General features: G+C 36.8%; 1 protein-coding gene across 1 annotated transcript; it reads left to right on the forward strand.

Moving 5' to 3' along the window:
• The first annotated feature begins 22,396 nt into the window (after window positions 1-22,396).
• On the forward strand, window positions 22,397-23,939 carry LOC127084281 (E3 ubiquitin-protein ligase RING1). Its single transcript, XM_051024705.1, has one exon. The coding sequence runs from the start codon at window positions 22,506-22,508 to the stop codon at window positions 23,739-23,741; it is 1,236 nt and encodes a 411-aa protein (XP_050880662.1). The 5' UTR covers window positions 22,397-22,505; the 3' UTR covers window positions 23,742-23,939.
• The last annotated feature ends 2,329 nt before the right edge of the window (window positions 23,940-26,268 follow it).

The raw sequence follows: 26,268 nt of genomic DNA on the forward strand, positions 1-26,268 counted from the left end.
ATATATATATATATATATATATATATATATAACTCTTAGTATCTGATTTTAGAGATCTAATGTGACTGCCACCTATCAATCAATTCTATTGTCTATTTAAAAGTTAAAATTGAGATTCGAACTTAAAACTTTGAGAGAAATGTACTCTTCAGAAGTCAATTTGGATCGATGAAAATGGATGAAATGGATCGTTCTTTAGATGTCAATTTGGATCGATGAAAATGGATCGTGGTGGAATGAAATCATCTTCAATTGTTTGGTTTTACAAAAAAAAAATGAATGAAATGGAATGTGATGAGATCCATTTCATCCATGGCATGGAATAAAATGTAGTGGAATGGAGTCGTGTTCTATTGTTTGGTTTTAAAAACAATTAATGAAATGAAATAAAGTGGGATGGAAATCAATACATACAATATCACTATTTTGGCTCATTTTTCATTCTCTCGTCCCCTCTCATTTGTGATGTATCAATGAAATGAAATAAATTAATAAAACAAGTACAATTTTGTCCTCCAATTTTTCACTTACATTAACTATTTCTATTCCTTATTTTGCTTATACGGTTTATAAGCAAACACAATTTTCTTGTTACAAATTATTGTGTTGAAAGCGATATCAAGAAAATAGAATATGATCGGTTTTTTGATTAACAAGAAAATCATAAAGTAAAAGAAAGGAGAGAAGAGAAGAGAAAGCCAATTCAAAGTGATATAAAAAAATTGGATTCTTGATTCAATTAACATTAGGAAACAATATTTACAATTGAATTTCAACCACACCACTTTCTCCCTCTGATTAGAATTATCAACAATTGATGGAGAAGTGATTACTAGTATGCTATTTATAAGAAAACTAAACCATAACTTTCAACTAACATACTAAACAATTGGCCCAACATACTAACTCAATTCGACATTCTAACTTAAACAACAAGCTAACATATTTCGACAACATGTTAAAACAAGCTTCGACTACAACACACACATCTTCCACTACTGCATGTTTGAACAAACTTCGACTACAACATGCACAAATCCTGTCGAAACATGATGTTATCTCTGTCGAGACTAGAGTTTGATCCAAAATACCATAAATCTCCACCTTGGAACAAACTTTACAATAATAAGAGAACATACTAGCTTTCATCATGCAGCTTTATCAACTGCATACAGTGGAAGAGCTTGCTACATGGAAATGACTTGACGATCATATTAACAACATTCTCATCAGTCGAAATGTTAAGCAGTTGGACTTCTCCACACTCGATTATCTCTCTGACGAAATGCAGTCTCACATCGATGTGCTTGATTCGCTCATGATAGGTTGAATTTTTCGATAGGTGTATTGCATTTTGACTATCATGTTTAACAGTGTGTTAGCTGTGATTTTTGACAGGTGAAAAATATCACCAAATAGGGGAAGAGTCAAAGGAGTTTTGGTTCGATCATGATTTGGACTTAGCAAGTTTTTCAGATGTAATAAGAGTTATTTCGACCATGTGGAAGTGTCGACCGTTCAGTCCTTGTGACAACGGCGAAGTGGTCAACATGGTGGTTATCTGGGCACGTAATATTGTTTTTAAAATATCAATAACTGCATGTAGTTTACTTTCCAAAAGGACACGTGGAGTAAGCGTAGAAAACTGATGCATGCAGGGCTTTACATGGCGGAGTAGGAAGATAGAGACGTTAGGAGCAGTTATTTCGTACTGGTATATATAGGAGTTCATGATGTTCAATTAGGGGTGTTCATTATTCAACAAAAATCTCACTACAGAAACTCAAAGTATCAGCGCGTAGAGAAACGAGTAACTTGCTGAGAGAATGTAAATTTTACTTTCTCAATCCTTATCGTATTTCAATTAATTTCACAAGACTTTAATGCACTTTATTCAGCGTTTCTAGTTTTTTCCTACCAATCCTTTTAAGCATTCTTGTTTAGTCGAAGTCGACGCTTTACCCTTTTTTTCTTACAAGTGTTTAAAAACCTATTTCGACCAATTCGAAACTGATCACGTGAAAATGAGAGCAACAGAAACTAAACGATTATTTGGCACTATATCCTAGGATTAACTGGTTGATCCTGCAAGTAACCCGTAGTTGAAAATCAACGATTGTTTACCATTTTTCAGCGTAAACAAATTGACACACCCAGTGGGACCCCGTGCTAGTTTCCTAATTATACGAGTTTTCTTGTTGTTTTCTTTTGTTAAATAGTATCCCGTGTTTTGCCTTTTTCTATAAAGAATCATTTCTGGGTATTTTGCATGCAATTGAGGAGTGGTAAAGCTTTGTCTAGAATGTCTCGTCCTCCCACAAATAACGTTAATCCTCAGAATAATCCACAAAATGTAACACACCAACCGACAGTGTCAACAGTTAAGGAGCCAGTTCTCTCAACATCGGTTAGAACAACGACTCTGGTGGTATCAACGACGCCAGTTGTAATGATGCCATTACAAGGGGTTACACCCCCATCGCAGCTGGGGAATTTTCTGAATGATCCTATGATTATGAGACCTTTATTTGGGTTCTCAATGTCACCACCTGGAAGAGACTACCCTTATGGTATGCCAACGTCCATGATGACGAACCTTCAACCAAACATGTCAACCTTTAATGACAACGTGATGGACACAACGCCATTATACAACCCCTATAATGCCTCAGTATCAACCATCAATAACATGGCTCGACCAAGAGGGATACACTATATCCCTTAGAATACGCCATATTTGAATATGACTTCTATGATGGCCATGAGGCAACAAATTGATGAGAGTAATATAGAGTTAGTGAATTGTTGGTGTAAGCCCTAGAGGCCAATAATTTTGGTACTTGTATCGAATTATTTATTAATAATGAAAGGCATTTTCTTTATTATGGTTGATTAATAAAGTCCCTGGAATAGATAGTCCGTTTAATGTATCAAGTGTGACTTGATCATGAGATCACATTAAACATAAGGACACTATTCTTAAAGTATCCGTAGTCGAGCTTTATTGCGAAGTGGGATAATATTGAAGCATTAAGACTATTATGTTTGTAGACTGATGATCACACCTCATGGATCATGGATAAAGAGTTATCAAGTCTTAAACATAGGTATGAATATTAAGAGTAATATTTATACCGGATTGACCCGCTATGAGAATACTATATAGAAAGTTATGCAAAGTGTCATAAGTTATTCTCATGGTGATAATAGTGTATACCACTCTTCGACCTGAAACCACTATGGACCCTAGATGTAGAGTCGAGTGCTTTATTGCTGATCCAACGTTGTCCGTAACTGGATAACCATAAAGACAGTTGATGGGTACTCCACAAAGCATGCTGAGGGACATGAGTGTCCTAGATGGAATTTGCCCATCCTGTGTAACAAGATAAATGTCTATGGGCCCAATATTGAACTGGACAGGGATGACACGGTCTATACCTTGTGTTCAATATAGACATAAGGGCAAAGGGGTAATTATACACATAATTGTTATCACAGGAGGTTTTGTCAGATCACATGACATTTTCGTGACTTGGGTAGCAGTGATGTGTTGCTAGATACCGCTCACTGTTTATTATGTTAAATGCGTGATTTAATATAATTGCCAACGTCGCGAAAACCTACAGGGTCACACACAAAAGACGGATTGATGAGAAATAGAGTAACTAAGGAACACCGTAAGGTACAGTGCACTTAAGTGGAATACGAAATATGGTAAGGTACCAAATACTTAAGTGATTTTGGCATATTATGAGATATGAGCCAAAATACACTTAAGTGGGCTTTTAGCTTGAAGCCCACACAAGTGGTTCTATAAATAGAACCCTTGGGTAGAAGCATTGTCATTCCACTCAGACTGAAACTCAAGTAAAGACTTGGGATTTCGTTTCCCACTCTCTCTCACTCAAAACCTTCATTCTTACCAGCTAGCACTGAGATTGAAGGAACCCGTTCGTGTGGACTGAGTAGAGACGTTGTCATCGTTCAACGTTCGTGATCGCTCCGTGGATTTGTATCCAAGGTTTTGATCGTTACAAGAGATCTGCACCAAAGGTTTGAAACGCCACAAGAGGTAACGATTCTATCACTGATCATGCCCATTCGTAAGGATCACTAAATGGAGAAATTTTTAAATTCCGATGCGCCTTGGATGGTAATTCTCCTTCATGAATACCCTCACCCAACAATTGGGAACTATTTTTAATCCATTGAATCTAAATACGAATCAATTCTATGAAGTGTTAGCAAATCAGATGGGGCGTATCGCTGATTTCTTTAGCACACCCCCAATACAAGTTTGTTCGTCTCCAAAAAATTATTGAACGCTCGAATGGACGAATCTCCTGAGAACGCCATGGCACAGACCACTATAGGCCAAAACCAGGGGTTGCTGCCACAATCTCCCTTGAACAGGAAAGAGATGGAACAAATAAAACAAAACAACCTTAGGCCTCTGATGGTTCAGAGAAATCAGAATGTTGACCAAGTCCTTAGGTATGTCCACCAGAATAATTTCACAAGACAAAACAATATCGCAAATATGGTCGAACAAATTTTGGCCCATAATGGCCTTAATGTGGGAACCCACCGGCCAAACTTTGTATCTCTGTTGTCAGAATACATTCGACAGTCATAATTACCTAAGGGGTGGAAAGTCCCGAAGTTCACCAAGTTCGCTGGAGACACTGACGAGTCGACAGTCGAACATGTCTCACAGTACCAAACTGAGGTAGGCGACATAGCGAATAATGAGAATTTGAAATTAAAATACTTCCCAAATTCTCTGACAAAATATGCTTTTACTTGGTTCACCACTCTCCCTCCTCATTATGTCCAATCATTGAGCCAATTAGAAAGGCTATTTCATGAATAATTTTATATGAGACAGTCAAAAATTAGTCTGAAAGAGTTGGCAAGTGTTAGACGCAAAGTCCCTGAGTCGATAGACGATTATTTGAATAGGTTCAGACTTTTGAAGTCGAGGTGCTTCACCCAGGTTCCTGAGCATGAGTTGGTCGGAATGGCCGCAAGCGGTTTAGACTACTCAATTAGATACTAAATACTTGAGAAACATGGCCTAACTCGCAGATAGGGTTCACCAGGTTGAACGCCTCAAAGCTAAGAAAGTCATAACGAGTAAATTCCATAAAAAGGAAAAAATCGCTTACGTGGAGGCAGACGAGCATGTCTCCGACATAGGTGATGATTGTTCTGAAGAAGGCGAGATAAACATGGCTAAATTGAAGCCTAGACCTCCTTATGTGTGTAAATTACTAAAACCATCGAATGGGGAAAATCCCGTCGAAACTAACAAAAATGAGAAGTTCGCCGCTAGAACTTACAGTTTCGACATTACAAAATGTGATGAGATTTTTGATTTTTTAGTCAAAGATGGTCAAATTTTAGTACCCCCTAGTTTAAAAATTCCTCATATGGAACAAAGGAATAAGAGAGGTTTTTGTAAGTACCATAACTTTCCGGGTCATAAAACTTCTCAATGTGTACTTTTAAGGGATTTGGTCCAGAAAGCTTTGAATAATGGAAGATTGGCGAGAAGCCAAAATCGTCGATGAAAGTTGACTTATATCCCATGTAGATGGAGGATGACCATTATGCTGAGCCTATATAGATACTGATGGTGGAAGCTACCGACGACTCTAACATGTATGTCGATAAGGGAGATCAAATCTCCGCCATTGTTGATTTTGACTACCAAGAGGTCTATCCCTAATCCGAGGAGGGATTAATTGACTTCTTTGAGCATTGCAAGCTCAGTGACTATAAAAACCATGTTGTGCCCATGTTGAAGTGTCGTGTTCAACGAAGAGGCGACGAAGAAACTGAAAAGCTCTCAAAGGGTCAACCCCGGACATGGACGGGGAAGAGGTCGAACAACTAGGTTTGGTCCTAACAATCGAGGCAGATCCCGTAGGAACGAGGAATACAGGAGGCGGTTTCAGCAGCCTCGACAGAAAACCTTTAGGCTACCTGCCAGCGCATCCAAAGCTGAGTGGGTAAAACCCCTAAAAAAAGGGGGCAAATCCTTCGAAATGGAAGGAGTTTAATCCTAAGGCAGGGATGCCCAGCGACAAGGCCTTGAAAGAGACGAAGGGAAAATTTCAGGTCCCTCCGACTTATAAAGGCAAGAACCCTATGACGCATACATAGTGGAAGCGTCATCAAAGGAGGAAAAAGGTTGAAAGAGAAGCTGCAACAAATGAGTGTGTGGCCCCAGCGGCGAAGCATATTGCGGTAGCATCAAAGCTTAATAGGAAATCCTACTCTCAGGGATTAAATAAGGAAGAATGACAGCGACATATCCCAAAGGCGACTTTGAAGCATCCCATAATCAAAGGAAGATCCAGGGTTAGAGAAGTAACTCCTGAATATTCCCATCATCCAGAGGATGAAACTGCATATTTCACCATTGAGGTCGGGGGGGAAGAACCTCATTACACTCCATAGTCGGAAGATGAAGATCATGAGTATTTTATTCATTCTGAGGATGCATATGTGACTTTCTATTCTCCCATACCTAGATAATAAGAGCCAGAGTACACCTCAGGGTCAGACAACGAGATGGTCGAGGATAACTTCAGCGGCGAATCTCGAGATGGCCTTCAGATCAATTGTAGAATAAAGTCAATGCGTCAACCGAATATGATCGGGTGTCAAAAAATTTTGAGGTTGAGGAAGATTTTATTCAAGACGAGGTTGCCAACCAGAAGCCTCTTTGCTACTACGTCATGAATAATGGCATGGTCAAAGAACAACATGCAATTTTTGAAAGGCTTGATCCCATCATGATGTATCACTTGAAGCCACTCTTCATTAAGGCAAAGGTCGACTCCAAGACCGTTAACAAGGTGTTTGTCAATGGAGGTGCGACTGTCAATTTGATGTCGAATTCTATTTTTAGCAAGATGGGTGTCATACCCTGATTTTGGCCCTGAAAACTTTTTCCCAGTCAATCACCCGTATGGTCATAAAATTTTGTTTCATGCTCAGATGATGGCCCAAGGTTTGATTGGATTTAAGTTTTGTGTTGTCCTGTGGATGAGTTGGTATATCAGGTACCATAATGTAGTTTTGAATCAGGGGAAAGTTGATTTCAATGTAGTGTTGGATCGGAGGAAAGTTGGTTTTGGGTTGAACGCCTGGAATTTGAGCCATCATGAATATTTGTTAAGGATGAAAGACAAATAATCCCGCTAATAAATAGATAACCCTTGTTGATGTTTTGATCACTCTATTGTATTATGGATTAGAGCGTATTGAATAAATCAATGGCCGGCATTATTTATTTCCTTTAAACGGTCAAGTATGTTCTGGAGAATGGATTAGCTTTAGAGAATCTTACTCTTTGAAGGGTATATTTTGCAAGATCACAACATACTTGGAGTGTGCATTTGGTAATAATGGAAGTAGCTATTTGTCCACGTGCAGCAGAAGCCAGTTTTCATGGTGATGTTTAAAACCACTCACATCTTTGTTTTAACAATGTGTGAAACCTCACATTTTCTTTTAACAAAGGTTGAAGCCTTTGGATAGTTGCTTGACGTCTCCATAATTCAGTGTCCTCTGTAAGTCAACAACAAGAAATTGATGTTTAGGAAAGCGGCTCAATCCTGGCGCTGAATTTTTTGGGAGGAAAGACTCATCACCTATGCCATTCAACGCAATTGTACAGTCTCATTTATTGTAAAGATAATTTATTGAGACAGTAAATGGCAAGGCTGCTATATCATATACTCCAGTCTGATTTTGAACCAAATTCATCAATGATTATTAATATGATAGTTGAAGTTTAAAAAAAAGAACATCATAAGCACAATATAAGCACTGTTTTGAAATTTCCAAACTAGAGAAATTAATGAAAAGTACTGGTGGAGAAATAATTCAAGTTCAAAGAGGATAACAATAATAGTTTACAAAACAATTAAAATGGTCATCCGGGCGGGAAATTCAGACTTCTGGTTACGATTTTGCAGTAGAACCATAATCATTCAGGTTTCATCAATCAAGTATTGATAATGATGCTGTCGCGTTTTTCCGACAAGTTCTGTTGGCAATTCGATGAATTTTCAAAGCTACTCTTCTTGCATAATCACCAAGAACAAACAGCTCGACACAGGATCTTAGTCTTTCTCTTCATTCATTCCAAGACAATTTAGCAGTTGCAAAGGGGGGGGGGCCTTCATGCTAATTTTGTCCATGTGTGTGTGACCTGCAAAAATACCTAAAACAATCAACACCATAACAGATTAAAACAAAAGAGTTGAAGGCCAATTTGGGAATATTTTACACACGGGAGATTACAGACTCAACCTTGAATGTCTTCTCAATTCACCTGATAAGTATGTAGGACGAAAAGGAAAAAAGGTTACATCTCCTCTTGATTGTGTTTTCTTAGACTGTACTTTTGCCACTTTCTCTCGTTCCATGCCTACCAAACAATCCTCCATTCAACAGGTTGTTAATTGTATATGGAAGCATCCTGATGCATCGAAAGTGTATCTTACCTGTGATGTCCTGGGTCAGGAAGACATCCTTGTTCAAGTATCCCAAACCTTTGGAGCAAAGATATATGTTGATAAAGCCCAAAATCCAGAATGTTTCAAGAATCCAATGGTTACGGCACCTCAAATCCGTTGTGAAGACCCATCTGCTCGTTTCCATTTATTTGATGGATCTCCAGGACTATATGAAAGAGCACAAGCAAAACTAGTTGAGGCCAAGGCAACTCTATAGACTGAGCCTCTCATTGTCCGCCTTTATGCTCCATGATTCAAGTGATGCAAGACAAGAATGTTTAGATGCTGCTGCTGAAGTGAAACGGGAGTGATCACAGAAACAAATGCCGAAAGAACTCTTGAGGAACTACGTGCTTATCAAGCTGGTGTGGCAACTGTCCTGCAAAGTGGTGAGAGCAACTCGGTCGAAAAAGAGCTTAAAACTACAACAACGGCAAAGAGAAGAAACCGGGTGAGAGCAATATCCTGCCAAAACAACAACAAACAATGTCAAATTGTTACAAAATTAAGAACACCTCAGTGGAAGAAAGCAATTTCAATATTTTCAGAGAGAACAATTTTGAGGCAAAAATGTGATCCTTGGAGACAGAGTCCCATTTATTTATGTTTACTACTAGAATAATCATAAACCTCGGAAGTTGCTGTTTCGCACACCAAATGGCATCAGTTTGGTCCTCATGCTCAAACCGTTTTGTTGTCGCAGCAACCAAACTCCAATCTCACATTTGTTTCACTGCCGCCATTGCCATTCATCTCTATCACTATAGCACATCTCCTCGCCAAATTACCCAACCATAACCTGCAAGAAACACACCAAACCATAACAGTCAATTTAGAACCTTCTGGTTACAACTTGCGGCATAATCAAAATCATTCAGTTTTCATTCAATCAAGTGTCCTCATGTACTGAAAATACAGTGGGTCAACATAAGGAGCCTGAAAACCATATCGGAAAGCAGTTATGGAACGGGACATGAAATTGGTCGGTGAAGGGAATAAAAGCAAAGGTGAAGTCCTGGATACAAGCTTGCAGCAGATGAAAGCTTGTTTCTTAGATGCAAGAAACTTTTAGAAGCCATGGCAATATTTTTCGAAAGATCAAATAGAGTTGGCAGTGAGCATCAAAATACAACCGAGGAAGTTGTTCGGCGGTGTGGACTTTGCCAAGAATCAGATATGGTGCTAAAGAAAAATCGAGATAGCAAATTTATGATTGGATGATGGGGTTATCCTCAGTGTAGAAATGTTGTCTGGCTCCCTGGATCAATATCAGAAGCGGTTGTGACCACCAATACTTGCAACAATTGCACTCCTGGTCCTGTTTTCTTGTGAAAATCCAAAACCGAGTATAAAACCAGAGCTGTGATCAAAACCGAAACTGCTTTTGGAATCTTCAATATTTTTACTGCAGTAACACAAAGCAATTAGCAAGTGTTAAAATCCAGAAAATTCCCAAATTGGAATAGAGACAAAAATGAAGAAGAAAGTTTGAGCTCAGATTACCTGTTCCAAATCTAGCATCAAACAGGGCAATTCGATTCTAAGTACATCCAAAGTAGTTTGCAGAGATACTCTTCTGGAACACCAAAGACACCAATTGAAACCCTAATTCGTGAGGATAAATAGAGAGAAAGAGTGAATCAGTGAGGAGGACGAAAAATTGGAGGCGGAACAAAATCTCAGAGAAGAAACCCTAATCCCAAAATCAAAAACCCATAAGAGAGACGAAAAATCAGAAGCTTGCAAACTCACCGCCACCGCAGGAATCCTCGCCGAAGGTGAGTTTTATCCTGTTTAAATCTCGTTAAAACCTTTGTCTCTGTTTGCATGTGGAGTGAAATTTGAGGAAGGTTGAGGATGAGCGAATGAAGGAGAGATTGATGCGAGTGTTGTGATTTTGAGGATGCGATTGGGAGATTGAGAGAGTTTTGTGAGAGCGAGGGCGATGAAAGGATGGAGAGAGTGAAGGTTGGGGACGATGACTGAGGTTGAGAGCGTGAGAGAGAAGAGAGATTGAGAGCGAGTACGCGTTTGGGAGAGAACGAAGACGATTGTCTGTTCTTTGTTTCCATTTCTTTTTCTTTTTTTAATTTATTTTTAAACAAAGATAAGCATTGAAACCATAATTTTTTTTTTATGTTTTTAAACTTCCTAAGTTTTCATTTTTAACTTCCTAAGTTTAATAAATATTTTCTCATTTTCAATTCATATGCCATTGAGAAACCCAACAGCCAGGCGGCTGGGTTTTTTTATTGGTAAACCAACAGACCTTCATTATTGTTATTTTAGTTCCTTTTTATTTTTATTCCAATCTAGTCTGGTTTATATGTTTAAGCTGTTATTTAAATGACAACTAATGATAAATGGTCTAGTGTAGAGGGAGTGGTTTCATGGTCTGTAGTGGAGTGGGTTCGATACCTATATGAAGCACTTTATTTCTCTTAGCATTCATTTTGTTCTTTATGTTTATGCTTTATTATACTCATAGTTTCATTATTGTTTGATAGCACAAATTTGATTTCTTTTAATTTCATCATTCATTCAAAACCATTTTAAAACTATAAAAATCATATTTTTCTCGATTTAATGTCGAGCCCATTTCCATACCCTTGTAAGTCGATTGCTTTTAAGCATCGCCATCAACCTCACATAGCTTACTCTTGGGCTTTCTTACAATGAGCCAGTTCTCTTGCACTTACACTCATACTTTGCATTATTTGTTGTTTGGGCCCGATTTAATTATTTCATGATTTTGAATCCCCATTTGACAAAATGTACCCCACTCCCCCGATGTGTGATGATTTTGTACTGTTTTATCTCTTTATTTGCTCGACTGTTTAGTTTAGCTATTAACACAAGAATAAAACCAACCATTTCCAAAAGATCAAAAATAATGACTCGATCCAACGTCGAGTATTTTCTCAATAAACAAATCAATTCATTTCTCCCTCTTATTCTATTCCATTTCTTTCAAACTTTCATCAAACGCTTGATTTCAACGTCAAGCCATTTTTTTTCTAATAAAAACTCAAAAAATATTAATTTATAGTTAAGACCTTTTCATAAAGATGGAAGTGGAACGTGGTGTATACCACGCACTCCTGAGACTAGGATTCGAGATGTATATCTCGCCAAACCTAGCTCTCGCCATCATTCAAATTCATTCACTTTGCTCTCTCAAACATTCATTCAATTTCCTTTTAAACGTCCATCAATACTTGATCTAGGTCAAGTCATTTTCACAACAAAACTCAAAATACCTAATTCTTATTTAACATTTTTTTCAATAAAGATGGAAATGGAACATGGTGTATACCGTGCACTCCTGAGGTTAAGATTCGAGACGTATGCCTCGCCTATCTTAGTTCTCGCCATCATTTAAAATTGTCAATGTGGTTTCGTCAAACCCTTTCTCAATCAAATCTAAGATACCTAAATCTTATTTAACACTTTCTCAATAAAGGTGGAAATGGAACATGGTGTATACCATGCACTCCTGAGATTAAGATTCGAGACGTATGCCTCGCCTATCTTAGCTCTCGCCATCACCTAAAATTGTCAATGCGGTTTCTTCAAACCCTTTCTCAATCAAATTCCAAAATACTTAATTCCTATCTTAACCTCTTTCAATAAAGATGGAAATGGAACATGGTGTATACCGTGCACTCCTGAGGCTAGGATTCGAGATGTATATCTCGCTCATCCAAGTTCTCGCCATCACTCAAAACGCATCCAACCAATCAAATTCTTTTCTCGCCGCCGTGCGGTTAATCAAAGAACCTTTTTCATAAATGAAAGATATATTGTCTTAAGTGATACAAAACAATGTTTCAGCCACGATTGTTGAGTCAAGATAAGTGACACTTTTCCGAATGTAGATTTATAAATCCGTTCGATGTGTGGTATGCGTCCACTCCTCATCTGTTTTGGGTAAAACAATGTTTTCGTCGATTAATACAGTATAGCCTTCGCTAAAATCGACCAACAAACAAACATTTTTCTACCCAGAACTACGTAAGCTTTGATTTCTCTTTTGAGATACGTAGGAGCAGGATTTTTAAATCTTGTCAGGCCCATTAATAAAAAACTTAGGTTTAGTCCTTCGTCAAAATCCAAAAACATTTTCCTCTCTTTTACTCTTTCTTTCCCACCTAATAACTTGAAAAACCTAACATTTCAACTAACACTAACGCACACAACTAACCTAATGGTTCCCGTTGAGTACAACGGACGTGAGGGGTGCTAATACCTTCCCCTTGCGTAATCGACTCCCGAACCCCGATATTGGTTGCGATGACCATATCTTATCCTTTTCTTTTGTCTTGGGTTTTATCGATATTTCCCCTTTCCTTTTTAGGAATAAATAAAGTTCGGTGGCGACTCTGTTCAGTCCATCATTGCAAGCGTGCGATTGCGCTTCGCTTCAAAGTCGTATCCCTATTTTTTTGAGGTGCGACAATGGGGAAGGCCGACGAAGATCTCAGACCCTATAACATGATGTTGTCCAACTATGAGGGCAAAACCAATAATATCCTAGGCGTGATCCAGGTAGATTTATCAGTTGGTTTGACATCCAGACCAACTTTGTTTATGGTCATCAAGTCCAACACAAGCTATAATATGTTGTTTGGACGTGAATGGATCTATGGGATTGGGGCAGTGCCTTTGACGTTGTACCAAAGGGTTGCCATATGGAAAGAGGATGACATTGTCGATAATATAGAAGTCGACCAGAGTTATTACACAATTGAGATATGCAAGGTCGGAAGGAGATATTTTGACAAGAATCTGGCAAAGATACCTCCATGTGATGCTACAAAAGAGGTATATACCTCTGAAAAAGACTCAACTTACTCCTTGAACTTACACCCAAATTATGGGTTTATCTGGGACAAAAAGAAGTTGGAGAGCGAGCCTGTCGAAGAGGGAAGTCTGCCTCCCATAGGGTGGAAAATGGTCAACGAAGATGACTTCTAAGTCAACATCATTGGCTCGAATTTCGGCCTACATGGCTTAAATAGGATAAAATCGACCATAGAGGCTGAAATTGCTCAGGATTTGTCTGTTGAGGCCGATGTCTAAAGCTTAAAAAACATCGGAGATGGCCCTATAGGCCAGACAACAACTTCATAAAGTTGGAGGCTCGATTGTATATATGACAAACGAGCCTTTGGGGTTTGAAAACTAATAAAAAATACAGGCCCAAGATCCTTTAGAAGAGATAGATTTGGGCGAAGGAGCGGTGAAGCAACCAACATACATCAGTTCTAAAATTAATCCGAACAAGAAGAGGTAGTTGGTCGAGCTTCTCAAAGAATACAGAGATTGCTTCGCATGGGACTACGATGAAATGTTAGGTATGAGTCGAAACATGGTGGAATTAAAACTACTAATTCGGCCTGGAAAAAACCGGTGAAATAACTACCAAGGAGGTTCGCGCCAAAAATAATTTTGAAGATCAAGGAAGAAATCGAAAGGCTACCCAAGAGCAAGTTCATAAGAATGGCCAGGTACGTCGAATGGTTAGCGAATATAGTTCCAGTTATAAAGAAAAATGGTACACTTAAAGTTTCTACAGACTTTAGGGATTTAAACAATGCCACGCCTAAAGATGAGTACCCTATGCATGTGGCAGAAATGTTGGTCAATTTAACCGCAAATCATGAATATCTAAGCATGTTAGATGGATACTCTAGATATAATCAAATATTTTTATCTGAAGAAGACGTACCGAAAACGGCGTTTTGATGCCCCATCGCGTTGGGCCCTTATGAGTGGGTAATAATTCCTTTTGGCCTGAAAAATGTTGGGGCGACTTACCACAAAGCCATGAATTCTATGTTCCATGACTTCATCGAGACTTTCATGCAAGTCTACATCGAAGATATCGTTATTAAGTCCTCCTCGGGAGATGGTCGTTTTGGTCATTGTCGACAATCCTTTCGAAGGATGAGGAAATATGGATTGGAAATGAATCCGAGGAAAATCAACTTCTTGAGAAGATTTATCTCAAACATAAGTGGAAAAATCCAGTCGTTCTAGCCACTACTTCGACTCAAGAAAGATAGAGATTTTGTTTGGGGATTCGAACAACAAGAGGCTTTTGACAACATTAAGAAATATTTAATGAAGCCTTAAGTATTATTGCCTCAAAGTAGTGAGCATGAAACTGTACATAGTCGTGTCAGATCGACTATAGACAACATGTTAGCGTAGGAGGATAATAATGGTATCGAAAGAGCCATATATTACCTCAGTTGAATGCTTATAGATGCATAAACTAGGTATAAATCAATTAAGAAATTATATTTGTGCCTTTACTTCTCGTGTACTAAATTGAAGCATTATATTAAGCCAATGGAAGTTTATGTCTATTCTCATTTTGATGTTATTAAATATATGCTATCAAAACCTATTATGCATAGTCGAATAGGGAACTAGGCTTTAGCGTTCACTAAATATTCATTGACATATTATCCTTTGAAAGCAGTAAAAGGACAAATTGTCGACCTTTCAGTGGTTGAGACAATATAGGCATATTTAGGAATTAGACCATGAAAGTTATACTTCGACGGTTCCAAACATAAAGATGGCTCCGGAGTAGGTATTTATATTATATCCCCAGATAATATACCCACCAAGTTCAAATACAAAATTCATGGGGTATGTTCTAATAATGAAATCGAATACGAAGCCTTGATAATGTGCCTTCAAATTTTATTGGACTTGGGGGAAAGTGAGGTCGAAATAAGGGGAGACTCTGAGTTGGTAATTCAACAATTAAAAAAGGAGTACAAATGCATCAAAGAGAGTCTGATATTGTACTTTATTAGAGCTAATCGTCTTTTGAAACGATTTGACCATGTGTTGGTCGATCATATACCTCGATTGGAGAATCAGAAGGCTAATAATTTGGCTTAAATAGCCTCTGAATATAAAATTTTAAGAGAAAGGTTGGAAGATTTAATCGAGATTAAAGAAAAGTTAGTCCCAAAAGAAAACGTTCTAGACACTTCGTCAACGTCAAAACTTCAGGGGGCACATGAACACAAAGATTCACAAGATCTAGAGGATCTGGAATTTGACAGAGGTATGAACTATGAAGTTTTAGTCATTGACTTAATGTCAGATAAAGATTGGCGAAAACTCATAGTCAGGTCCTTGTAAAACCCAACGGGAACAACCGATAGAAAGATTAAGTACATAGCTTTGAGCTATGTAGTGATGGGTAACGAGTTATTAAAAAAGACTCCTGAAGGACTCCTCCTCAAATGCTTAGGCGAAAGTGAAGCTTACTTGGCAATATATGAGGTACACAAGGGATCATGTGTCTCACATCAGGCTGGTCATAATATGAAGTGGTTGTTGTGTCGGTTGGGTGTATACTGGCCAACTATGTTGAAAGATTGCATAGACTTTGCTAAAGTTTGCCAAGAGTTCCAGAAGCATTCAAGTATCCAACATGTGCCTGCTAGTGAGTTGCATTCCATAGTAAAGCCATGACCTTTTAGAGGATGGGCTTTAGACATAATTGGCTAAATGAAACCCTCTTCGTCAAAAGGGCATATGTATATTTTGGTGGGAATATATTATTTCAATAAGCGGATAGAGGTTGTCCCTTTACCTAATATCGACCAAGAGGAGGTGATAAATTTCATTCAAAACCATATTATATACAAATTTGAGATACCCTAGACTATTGCCACTGACCAAGGCTCAATTTTTACAGGGCGTAAAATGGTGGAGTTCGCCTCCATAATGGGGTTAAGACTTGTAACCTCGACACCATATTATGCTCAGGCCAATGGCCATGTTGAAACGGCCAATAAGATAGTGATTTGGCTGATTAAGAAACACATGGGACAAAAGCCAAAGAACTGGCATAAAACCCTAAACCAAGCTCTATGGGCATCTCAAAATTCTCCCAAATAGTTAACAAACTCTACACCTTTTCGACTTGTTTATGGGCATGATGAGTATTGCCTTTGGAAATTTACCTGCAGTCGCCCATATTGGACTTTCGCAGAGTTAAGTCGACGATCAACTTGAGAAATAATTGAAGCATATGTTGAAAGCTCTTTGTCAAGGGCGGCGACTATTTCCAAGTATCGAATACCTCTTTGAGTCTCTTCGTCCAGTTGGATTTGAATAACCCTCTGGAGATTGGTTTTTTCTACTTCAGCGGCTTGCACCTTCTTTTGCAAAGCTTCTATTTCCTTTTTCCAGCTAGCAATTTGAGCATCCAAGGTAGTGATAACATTGTTTTCCTGGCGAAGGCTCTCTTCAAGCTCTTATGCGTGCTGGTCCAATCGTTGTCTGAATTCCATGCTTTAAATCTATCGGTCGCTATGGGCACCATCTTGGTCTTGGCGTCGTGCTTACATTAAAAGTCATCCTGAATCTGGTAAAAAAGAGGGCCAAAAGTAACTAAAAAGTAGACCACCGCGACAGGAGCATCAGGAACGTCCAATTTTTTCATAAGAGTTTTGATGCTATAGCCATATATGAAATCCTTTTCCAAAGTTTCAATAAGGTTGACATCCTCAACAAGGGTTTTTAGTTGTTTCAGAGTCTCAGCAATAGGCTCGGGTCCTGTCGCACCGCCAGATACATTCGACGAAATAAAGCACCTATCAATGGAGCTGTCGTGACTCCTAAGCATCATTCTCATATAGGCTTTGGGATCAGTTTTTTCAGCGCATCCATTCTACTCGACTATGAAGTTTCAGCTTCTTAACAAAAACTTCAAGCTACAATGCTTCTTTGACAACTTCAGCAAGGGAAATATACTCCGCTTCCTTGGTTGATAAGATAACAACCTTCTGAAGTGTTGCTTTCTAACTAATTAATGTGCCAAACTAGTGAACACATATCCATTAATGGATTTTCTAAAACCCATACAACCTGCATAATCAGAGTCGACAAATCCTTCGATTTTGACTTGCCATCATCACCATAGGCTCCACCATAAATCACGGCTCTTCTCAAACACCCATTTATGTACCTTATAATCCACTTTAAAGCTTGTCAGTGCGCTTTCCTAGGATTGGCCATACATCTGCTTACAAGGCTCACTTTATACGTTATATCTGGCCTCGTACAAACCATAACATACATCAAAGAAGATATTATACTAGCATATGGAATGTTATTCATATAGGCTCTTTCGACTTCAATACTATGGCTTTGAGTCGTACTCAGCTTGAACTGAGGATTAGTTGGCGTTACAACAACCTTTGAATTTAACATACCAAACTTTTCGAGAATCTTGTTCATGTTTGTCTCTTTATATAAGCATAATCTTGTCTGTTTTCTATCTCTTTGGATGTCAATCCCAAGAATCTTGGAGGAAGCTCCCAGATTCTTCATGTTGAACTCCTTATCCAGTTCAACCTTCACCTCTATAACATGTTTGACACTGTTGCTTGCTATGAGGATGTCATCCACATAAAGCAACAAAATAACAAGTGAATTTCCAAGTCTAAATCTAAAGTAAATACAGTGGTCGAACTAGCTCCTGGTGAAACCTATGTATGCCATGAACTTGTCGAATCTCCTATTCCATTGTTGATGAGATTGTTTCAGGCCATATAACAACCTATTTAGCTTGCACACATAATCTTCCTTTCCTTTTTATGCATATCCTTCAGGTTGCCTCATCAGGATTGTTTCATCTAAATCATCATACAGGAAGGTTGTTTTCACATCCATCTATTCAAGTTCTAGGTCAAACTTTGCCACCATATCAAGCAACATTCGAATGGATTTATGCTTTACAACAGGTGAGAACACATCAGTGAAGTCGAAACCTTCTTTCTGAGTGAACCCCCTGAAAACCAACCTTGCCTTAAATCGTTTTGACATCACTCATTCGATTCATTCCTTAACCTTGAAGATCCACTTACAACTGACTAACCTGGCCCCTGCAGGTTTTTCGATCAACTCTCAAGTGTTATTATCATGAAGAGATTTCATATTATCATCCATGGATTTCATCCATTCATTCTTATTTTGACTCCTCACAACTTCCTTGTAGTTTCTAAGTTCTTCATCAAGAACTTCACTTGCAGAAATAAAGGCAAAAGCTATGAGATATGCATAACCAAGTCTCTGAGGTGGCTTGATGACTTTTTTGACCTGTTTCTTGCCGGCAGGTAGTCATTACCAGTCTCCTCAACTTTGTTAGCAACTTGTTCTTATCCTTCAACTTCATATGGGTTATGCAATTCAACATCACTATGCTCCACCTCAACATGAATCTCTTCCTATTCCAGCTCCTCTTCAAAGATCTCTGTATTTCGACCAACCTCATCATTTTTCTTGAATACTATTTTTGCTTCATTGAAAACTGCATCTTGACTTGTGATACACCTTCTATTACATGACTCTAGGAACCACAACCTATAAGCTTTGACCCCTTTATGGTATCCAAGAAACATACATCTCAAAGCTCTAGGTTCGACCTTATCTTTCCTAATGTGAGCATGAGCTAAGTAGCTAAATACTCTAAGTCTGTCGAGATTAGGTGCATGTATCGACTAGACTTCTTCAGTTGTCTTCATCCCCAAGGAAATCGAGGACACCTATTTATCAAGTAAGCTGTAATCATGACTACCTCATCCCAAAAAACCTTTTTTAATCCCGCACGAACCAACATGCACCTCACTTTTTCCAGAATGGTTCGATTGAACCTTTCATTCAAACCATATTGTTGGAAGTACCGACAGTAGTTCTTTGCCTTGCAATACTGTACGTAACACAATAATTGTCGAAAGCCTCATTGTAAAATTCAAGACTATTATCGGTCCACAACCTCTTGACCTTCCTTCCAGTTTGGTTTTCGACTAGAGTCTTCCAACATTTGAAATTTTCAAAAGTTTCATCCATAGCTTTCTGAATGAATACCCACAACTTTTGTGAGTATTCATCAACTATGGATATAAAATATTTTGCACCTGAGTGTGAAGGATTTCTTGTAGGCCCTCAAAATATCAACATGGATATAATCAAAGGATCCATGTGTTCTTTGTTTACCTTTGTTAAACTTCACTCTATAGGATTTCCAAATACATAAGGTTAAAAAAACTCCAGTTTTTCGATCTTGTCACCATATAAAGGATTTTGTTTCAACAATTTGACCAAGCCTCTTTCAACGACATGGCTAAGTATCTTGTGCCATACCTCAGTCTTTGACACAGGTTTTGCTGATGCCACATCTACTGAAGCATTTACAACCTCAACCTCCAGGGTATACATGTCTTGCCTCTTGATGCCTATCAAGACTTCCTTCGACCCCATCATTACCATTAGAATACTTTGCGCTCCTTTGAAAATATATCCTTTCTTGTCGAATTCACCAAGAGAAATAAAATTCCTCTTAAGATTAGGTACATACATGACATCAGTCAATAACCATATTGACTCATCATGGAGCTTGAATTTTACAGATCCAATACCTATAATTTTGCAGACTTTGTTGTTTCCTGGCCACACTGATCCACCATCTTGATCACATAGTTTCTCAGACACATCTTTGTTTAGAGCCATGTGTCAAATGCAGCATGAATCCATAATCCACTCCTTGCTATAGTCGCTGCTTGAAACCACCAGGATATCAGATGATTCATAATCATCTTGCACAATGGCTGCATTACCAATATCCTTTCCACTATGATTATTCAGTCAACCATGACACATCTTTCTTGTGTGACCCTCCTTCTTACAATGATAACACCTAATTACAGTAGAATAACCACCATAATAACTTTTTAGAACTTTACCCTTCTTCTTCTCAAACCTACCATCTTTCTTTGAGAATTTATTCTTAACGAACATATTTTCACCAATAGAGGATGGCATGTGCTCCTTTCGTTCGTTCAAATTCTTAGAGTACAAGGTTGATTGAACTTCTTCAAAGGTCAACAAATCTCTTCCATACAAGAGAGTTTCTTTGAAATGAGCATGAGATATAGGTAAAGAACACAATAACGACAATGCTTGACCTTCATCATCAATCTTGACCTAGATATTTTCAAGATTAAGAATCAACTTGTTGAATATATTCAGCTGCTCCGCCAAGAACTTATCATCACTCATCTTGAATGAATACAAAGCTTGTTTTAGGTAGAGGCGATTGACAAAAGATTTGGTCATATATAAACCCTCGAGTTTGCTCCATCCACCCGCTGCAGTTTTCTCTTTCGAAACCCGCCTTAGAACCTTATCACTAAGGCTCAAGATGATTGCACTATGGGCTTTCTTTATCATCATCGTCTTTTCCTTCTCCGTTAAGTCAACATCCATCTTTTCTGATCTTTTTAACACTTCTAACAAACCCTTTCAAATCAGTAGGGCTTGTATCTTCAAGCGGCACATACCAAAATCATTCACATTGGTGGATTTTTCAATCTCATACTTTGTTGGCGGCATATTCTCCTCCATGCTCACGACACCATTTTGTTATGAAAGTGATGCCCAGAAAACATAGTATGATCAGTTTTTTTATTAACAAAAAAATCACAAAATAAAAGAAAGGAGAGAATATAAGAAAATCACAAAATAGAGGTATGAGATTGGAACTCCTTGAATAAGGGTTCTGACGACGACAGCAACCCAATATGAAGTTAACAAACCTTAACCTAAGATTCAATTGGTAACAACAAGTCATTTAATTGGATGCTTGTGCAACATTATGTGACAATGTTGATTATTACATATTGAGGGTTGAGTTTTTCAAACTCTTAATGAAGTTTTATATCGAGGATAAGTATCTCAAGAGAATAAATACAATATTAACTTCACCTATGCGAATTTTGAGATGGTGTCGTCTCAAAGTGAGAGTTGAAGTTTCCCTCATGAAAACTTCACAAAAACAGGAAAATCATATGACCATAAATAGTGCTAGGTGAGAGATGTGGGCGAAAAACCAATAAAGAGTGTGTGTAAAGTAACACCAATTTAATCACAAGGGATAACATTTCAAAGCATTGCTACTTAACATTCTGATTAGACTTTGCGTTATCCTTACTAAGGTTAAGTTCAAATCAAAAGATACTTAACTGTATTAACATTCTTTATTTTTCTTTTTTGGAATTGGTCTCGTCATTATTATAACAAATGGGGAATTGTTGTAAATTATTAACAATTAATAATCTTGAGTGTGTTCTAAAATAACAAGAAAATATTCAAGTGAAGATTAATCTTTGAATTCAAAAATAAGCAACACTTTTGAAATGTTACCATATGTTTATGTTTGAATTGAGAAATAGATAACACTTATAAAATATTATAATATATTTAAATTCAAAAATAGATAATATTTCATAAAATTGCGAAAGTGAATAGATAATATTTACTTTTCTATATTGTTCAAGAAAATGTATTTATCAATTTCAAACATTTATGAGAGGTTTAGTATGAAAAGAAAATCTTAATTTGAAAGTAAAGTTCAACTAACCAACCATTCACATAAAAATCAATAAATCAATGTTTTAAAAGTCAAAGATAAAATAACTAAAAGAATAGGCTGAAAATTTTCTTATTTTCTTATTATTTTCAGAGAATTATAATATTACACTTGTTCCACGAAGGTATGATACACAGATATTTCTTAAATTTATATGCCAATGAAAATTCTCACTGAGAGAAAAAAATATAAGTAAATGTTATTTATATTTATCGTTTTTCATTATCACTATAAAAATTAAAGAATGTGTCAATATTTTTTGAGTAAGCGTTGGAGTGCATATTTTAAAATTATTAAATGAGGAGGCAATATTGTTTTAATAAATTTCAAGGGAAAATAATATAATTTCCCCTTATAATAATATTACACTCAATTAACATTCATATAAGACTTGATTTAATTATATAATACTACTTCAACAGAAGCTGAGAAGTCAAAGTTGTAAAACTCACTTTATCATCATCTTGATCGGAATAGAATTGTAATGAAGTCATTATAATAAAATGGGATTGCATCACAGAAAATTGATCCCAGAAATATGCGACTCCATTTGTCACGTAAATGAATATTTACCTAATTGTTCATCCAACAAAGATTGCACTCTTTGCTTCAATATCTGTTTAACCAATCTCCAAAACCCTTTCCACTATTCTTCACCACCACCGCCACCACCGCAACAAGAATTTCCATTCTACAGTTCAAATCAAAACCAGCACAAAATCGCCAATTACTTCATCATCACTCTTTCTATTCTTGCTTTTATTTTCTTCCTTGTTTGTATCCGTGCAATTTATGTCAATTTTAGGTCAAGAAGAAGGATGCGAAGGTTAAGGGCAGTGGCAAGGACAAGAGCACCGCCACCACCATCCTCATCATCATTATCATCAAGGATTCAACAAGCTCTGGTGATGAATTTTGATGATGAACAACAACATGATTCTGTTGTGGATCATCCAATTTGGTATATTCGAACCCTAGGTCTTCAACAATCTGTTATAAATGCAATTAGTGTTTGTAAGTATAAGAAAGGTGAAGGATTGATTGAAGGAACTGAATGTTCTGTTTGTTTGAGTGAGTTTGAAGAAGATGAGAGTCTTAGGCTTTTACCTAAGTGTCATCATGCTTTTCATTTACCTTGTATTGATACTTGGCTTAGATCTCATACTAATTGTCCTATGTGTAGAGCTCCAATTGTTAATACTAACCCTACAATTGCGAGGGTTGAGTCTTTGGAATCTGTTGTTGTTGATTCTCATTCAACTTCATTGGAACATAGAAATGTTGATGAAAATAGTGGTGAATCTGAATCCAATTTAGGGTTTGAAAATAGGGTTCATGATTCTGAGTTGAGGAATAGAGTAGAAGGGGAAGGAGGGCAATTGGAGGTTTGTGAAAACGGAAGACCAGTTGTCGATGCGGTTAGTGGCAGCAGTATTCGGCCTAGGAGATCGGTTTCTATGGATGATTCTTTTGTTGTAGGTATCAATAATGTTGTTGCAACTGTTCTGTCAAAGGAATCTAATGGTGATGAAGATAGTGTTTCAAAGGTTAATGGAAGTGAGAATTTAGCAACCACATCCAAAGGTGGTAGTAGTAGCAGCTTTTCTTTTAGGTCAACAAGATATTTGCAGGGTGTTCCTAGTCCAATGAAGAGATCAAGTTCATATAATGGGAAATTTCTTCTGTCTTGGTATAGTCGCAATCAGAAAAAGCCAAATGCTATTCTGAGAAGCTTTTAATTTATTGTGTTATTGTTATTAGCTTTTATGTTAACTTCACAACTGAAGTATTTTACATGTAACTCAGTAACTCTCAACAAGCTGAGAGGCTGAGACTCTCACAGTTTTCTGTATGCATTAAAAAAACTATGTGCTGCATCAAGTGTATAATAGCAAAACAATAAAGTTACAAATAAATATTGTTCATTTTTTTGCTCATATTGTTCCATATATGGTTGCTCCATATATGATGCTGTGGTGTTCTATATTTAGCTTTTTGATCAACCAATCATCCAGTTATTTTCAACAAGTTTCTCAATCTAAGTCCAATTTTTTCATTGTATCGAAGAAGGTGATATTATTAGTACTGTCATACTATGATGCAATAAAACAAAACTTTGCCAAACATTTGGATCCAACCCAAATAGGTTTACACAAGGATGGATTTCATTGACAGATGGCATCTCATAATTACTCACTTTCTCTGGACCGTTAGACCAAATCAAAATTGAAAATGAGAACACTTAAAGTTTGCAAAAAATTCACTTTAGTTTAGTGGATTTGGTTGCTTTTACTTGTCTTTTCTTATACCATCACGGTTTTTCTAAGTCGATAAGTCTTCATTCTCGACATCTTGCTATGATTTGGGTGTTTAAATTCAGAAGTCTTCGTTGTAAACCATGGTTAAAGTTGGTGATTGTGCAAGGTCTTGCCTAGAGACGTGCCTCCTTTAATCTTGATGAAAATGGATACATTTTGAACATGGTAGTATCTACCTCAACTTAGTTGAAAAAAATAATACTTGTAACAATTATTAGCTTCAATGCATTACTCATTATTTTAGAAAATTTTACTTTTGCATATGTGGTTGTTGGTGAGTAATTTAATTTTTATGAAATATATTTAAATTATTATTTTAAAATAAAATATTAAAGAGTTAAAATATTTAGAAGTAAAAAATTATGAGTGATTATTTTTTATTTCTATTAGAACGTAACTTATTTTTCTCATAACATAAGAATAAAATGAAAATTAAATTACCCAAAATAAAAGATATTTAGTCATAATTTGTAATTTTTAAAAATAAATTTACAACCAAGGAAACAAATAATTTATAAAAATATACAACTTCTTCAAATACGAGAAAGATATACTATAATTTCTCCTTGCAATTTGTGGATATCCTTTGATTTCAAAGGTTAGAGCATTTATAGAGATTCTACGAGTCTAGTTAGGAAGCAATTTTTCAAATTTCCTCAACAAAAATGTGAGAGTGGGGAAGACGGACTCTTCCTTGAAAAGGTGTAGAAACTAATTTCTCTTATTGACCAACATCTTTGACAGTTATTTCTCAGACACCTCATAAACCATGTGTGATAAGTGTGGTAGATTATGGATCATCTCACAATATGTTTCAAGGCGACCACCTCTCCTCTCTTTACGAGATCATGGACCATCTCATAATTTTTTTAAAGTAAAAACTAGGATTGAGTCCCTCAAGTGAGGCTTGGGACAAATTCCTTAAGGGTCACTTCGAAAAACATGTGCTACATTTAATGTCTTTCATGATGAGTCTGTCTTGGAAAGCTAAGTCCGTTGAGGACCTTTGGTTCCTCACACGTGTCATAAAAAGAAAAGTGTGGAGATTACTTTGCAACTGTTGGATGTGCCTATGGGAGGCCATCATGACCTATGCGACATAAGTTATTGGTCTTATAAAGATATGACCTCAACTCATTTTCCACCAATTTTTTATCAGGGTTTCTTTTCTAGCTAAGCAAGTTGCGTTAAAACCTTCTTCAGTCTTAAATTCATCATCTTCCTTCGTAAAGAGGTATAATTTTTCCCTCAATTTCTTTAACCTTCTTTTTCATGTTCATTCTTAGAAAATCTAAAGTTATCAATGGAAACCAATGCATCCATGTGTCAAGGAGTGAAGGACTTCGAGACTTACCATATCTTAGAGGAAAAAATGGGTTTTTTTAGGAAATACCTAAACCTCTTTAGAACGGGTCATGAGGGGGAGGTCATCCTAGAGTCTTGGTCTGAAGAGAATCGGGCTAACATGGTTGTCCTAAGAGATTCGCCTCATGATTTTTTCTACATACATTTTCCAATTGTCCACAACTTAAAATGCTTATATCTTTGATCAATTTTCAATATGAGGTTATCACAACTATTAATGTTGCCAGTTTCTAAATAATGTCCAATGATTAGATCTTTATAAAGGTTTTTGAGATTTTTATTTTACTCTTTATTTGCCTTTTAATCTCTCTTTTGATTATGTTACTCTTTTGTAATGAAGAGAGAAAATGATATTAAAATATAAATAAATAAAGAGATAAAGAAAGAAAGAATGATAAGAATATCCAAATTAAATAATATAATACAAATGTATCTTAATTTAAAAATTATTTTAATATCATTGTAATGATTTTTGTAAAAGAAAACCTTATTATAATGTAAGCAAAAGGCAATAAAAATAAAAGTACCTTTTTCTTGAAAAAATTAGAAATAAAAGTATTGAACTAACTCACGAAACCAAAGT

Source organism: Lathyrus oleraceus, chromosome 1 (genome assembly GCF_024323335.1).
Source record: "Lathyrus oleraceus cultivar Zhongwan6 chromosome 1, CAAS_Psat_ZW6_1.0, whole genome shotgun sequence".
Classification (NCBI taxonomy): Eukaryota; Viridiplantae; Streptophyta; class Magnoliopsida; order Fabales; family Fabaceae; genus Lathyrus; species Lathyrus oleraceus.

Coding starts and splice junctions, on each gene's coding strand:
- LOC127084281 (XM_051024705.1), top strand. CDS start 22,506: ATGGGATTGCATCACAGAAAATTGATCCCAGAAATATGCGACTCCATT.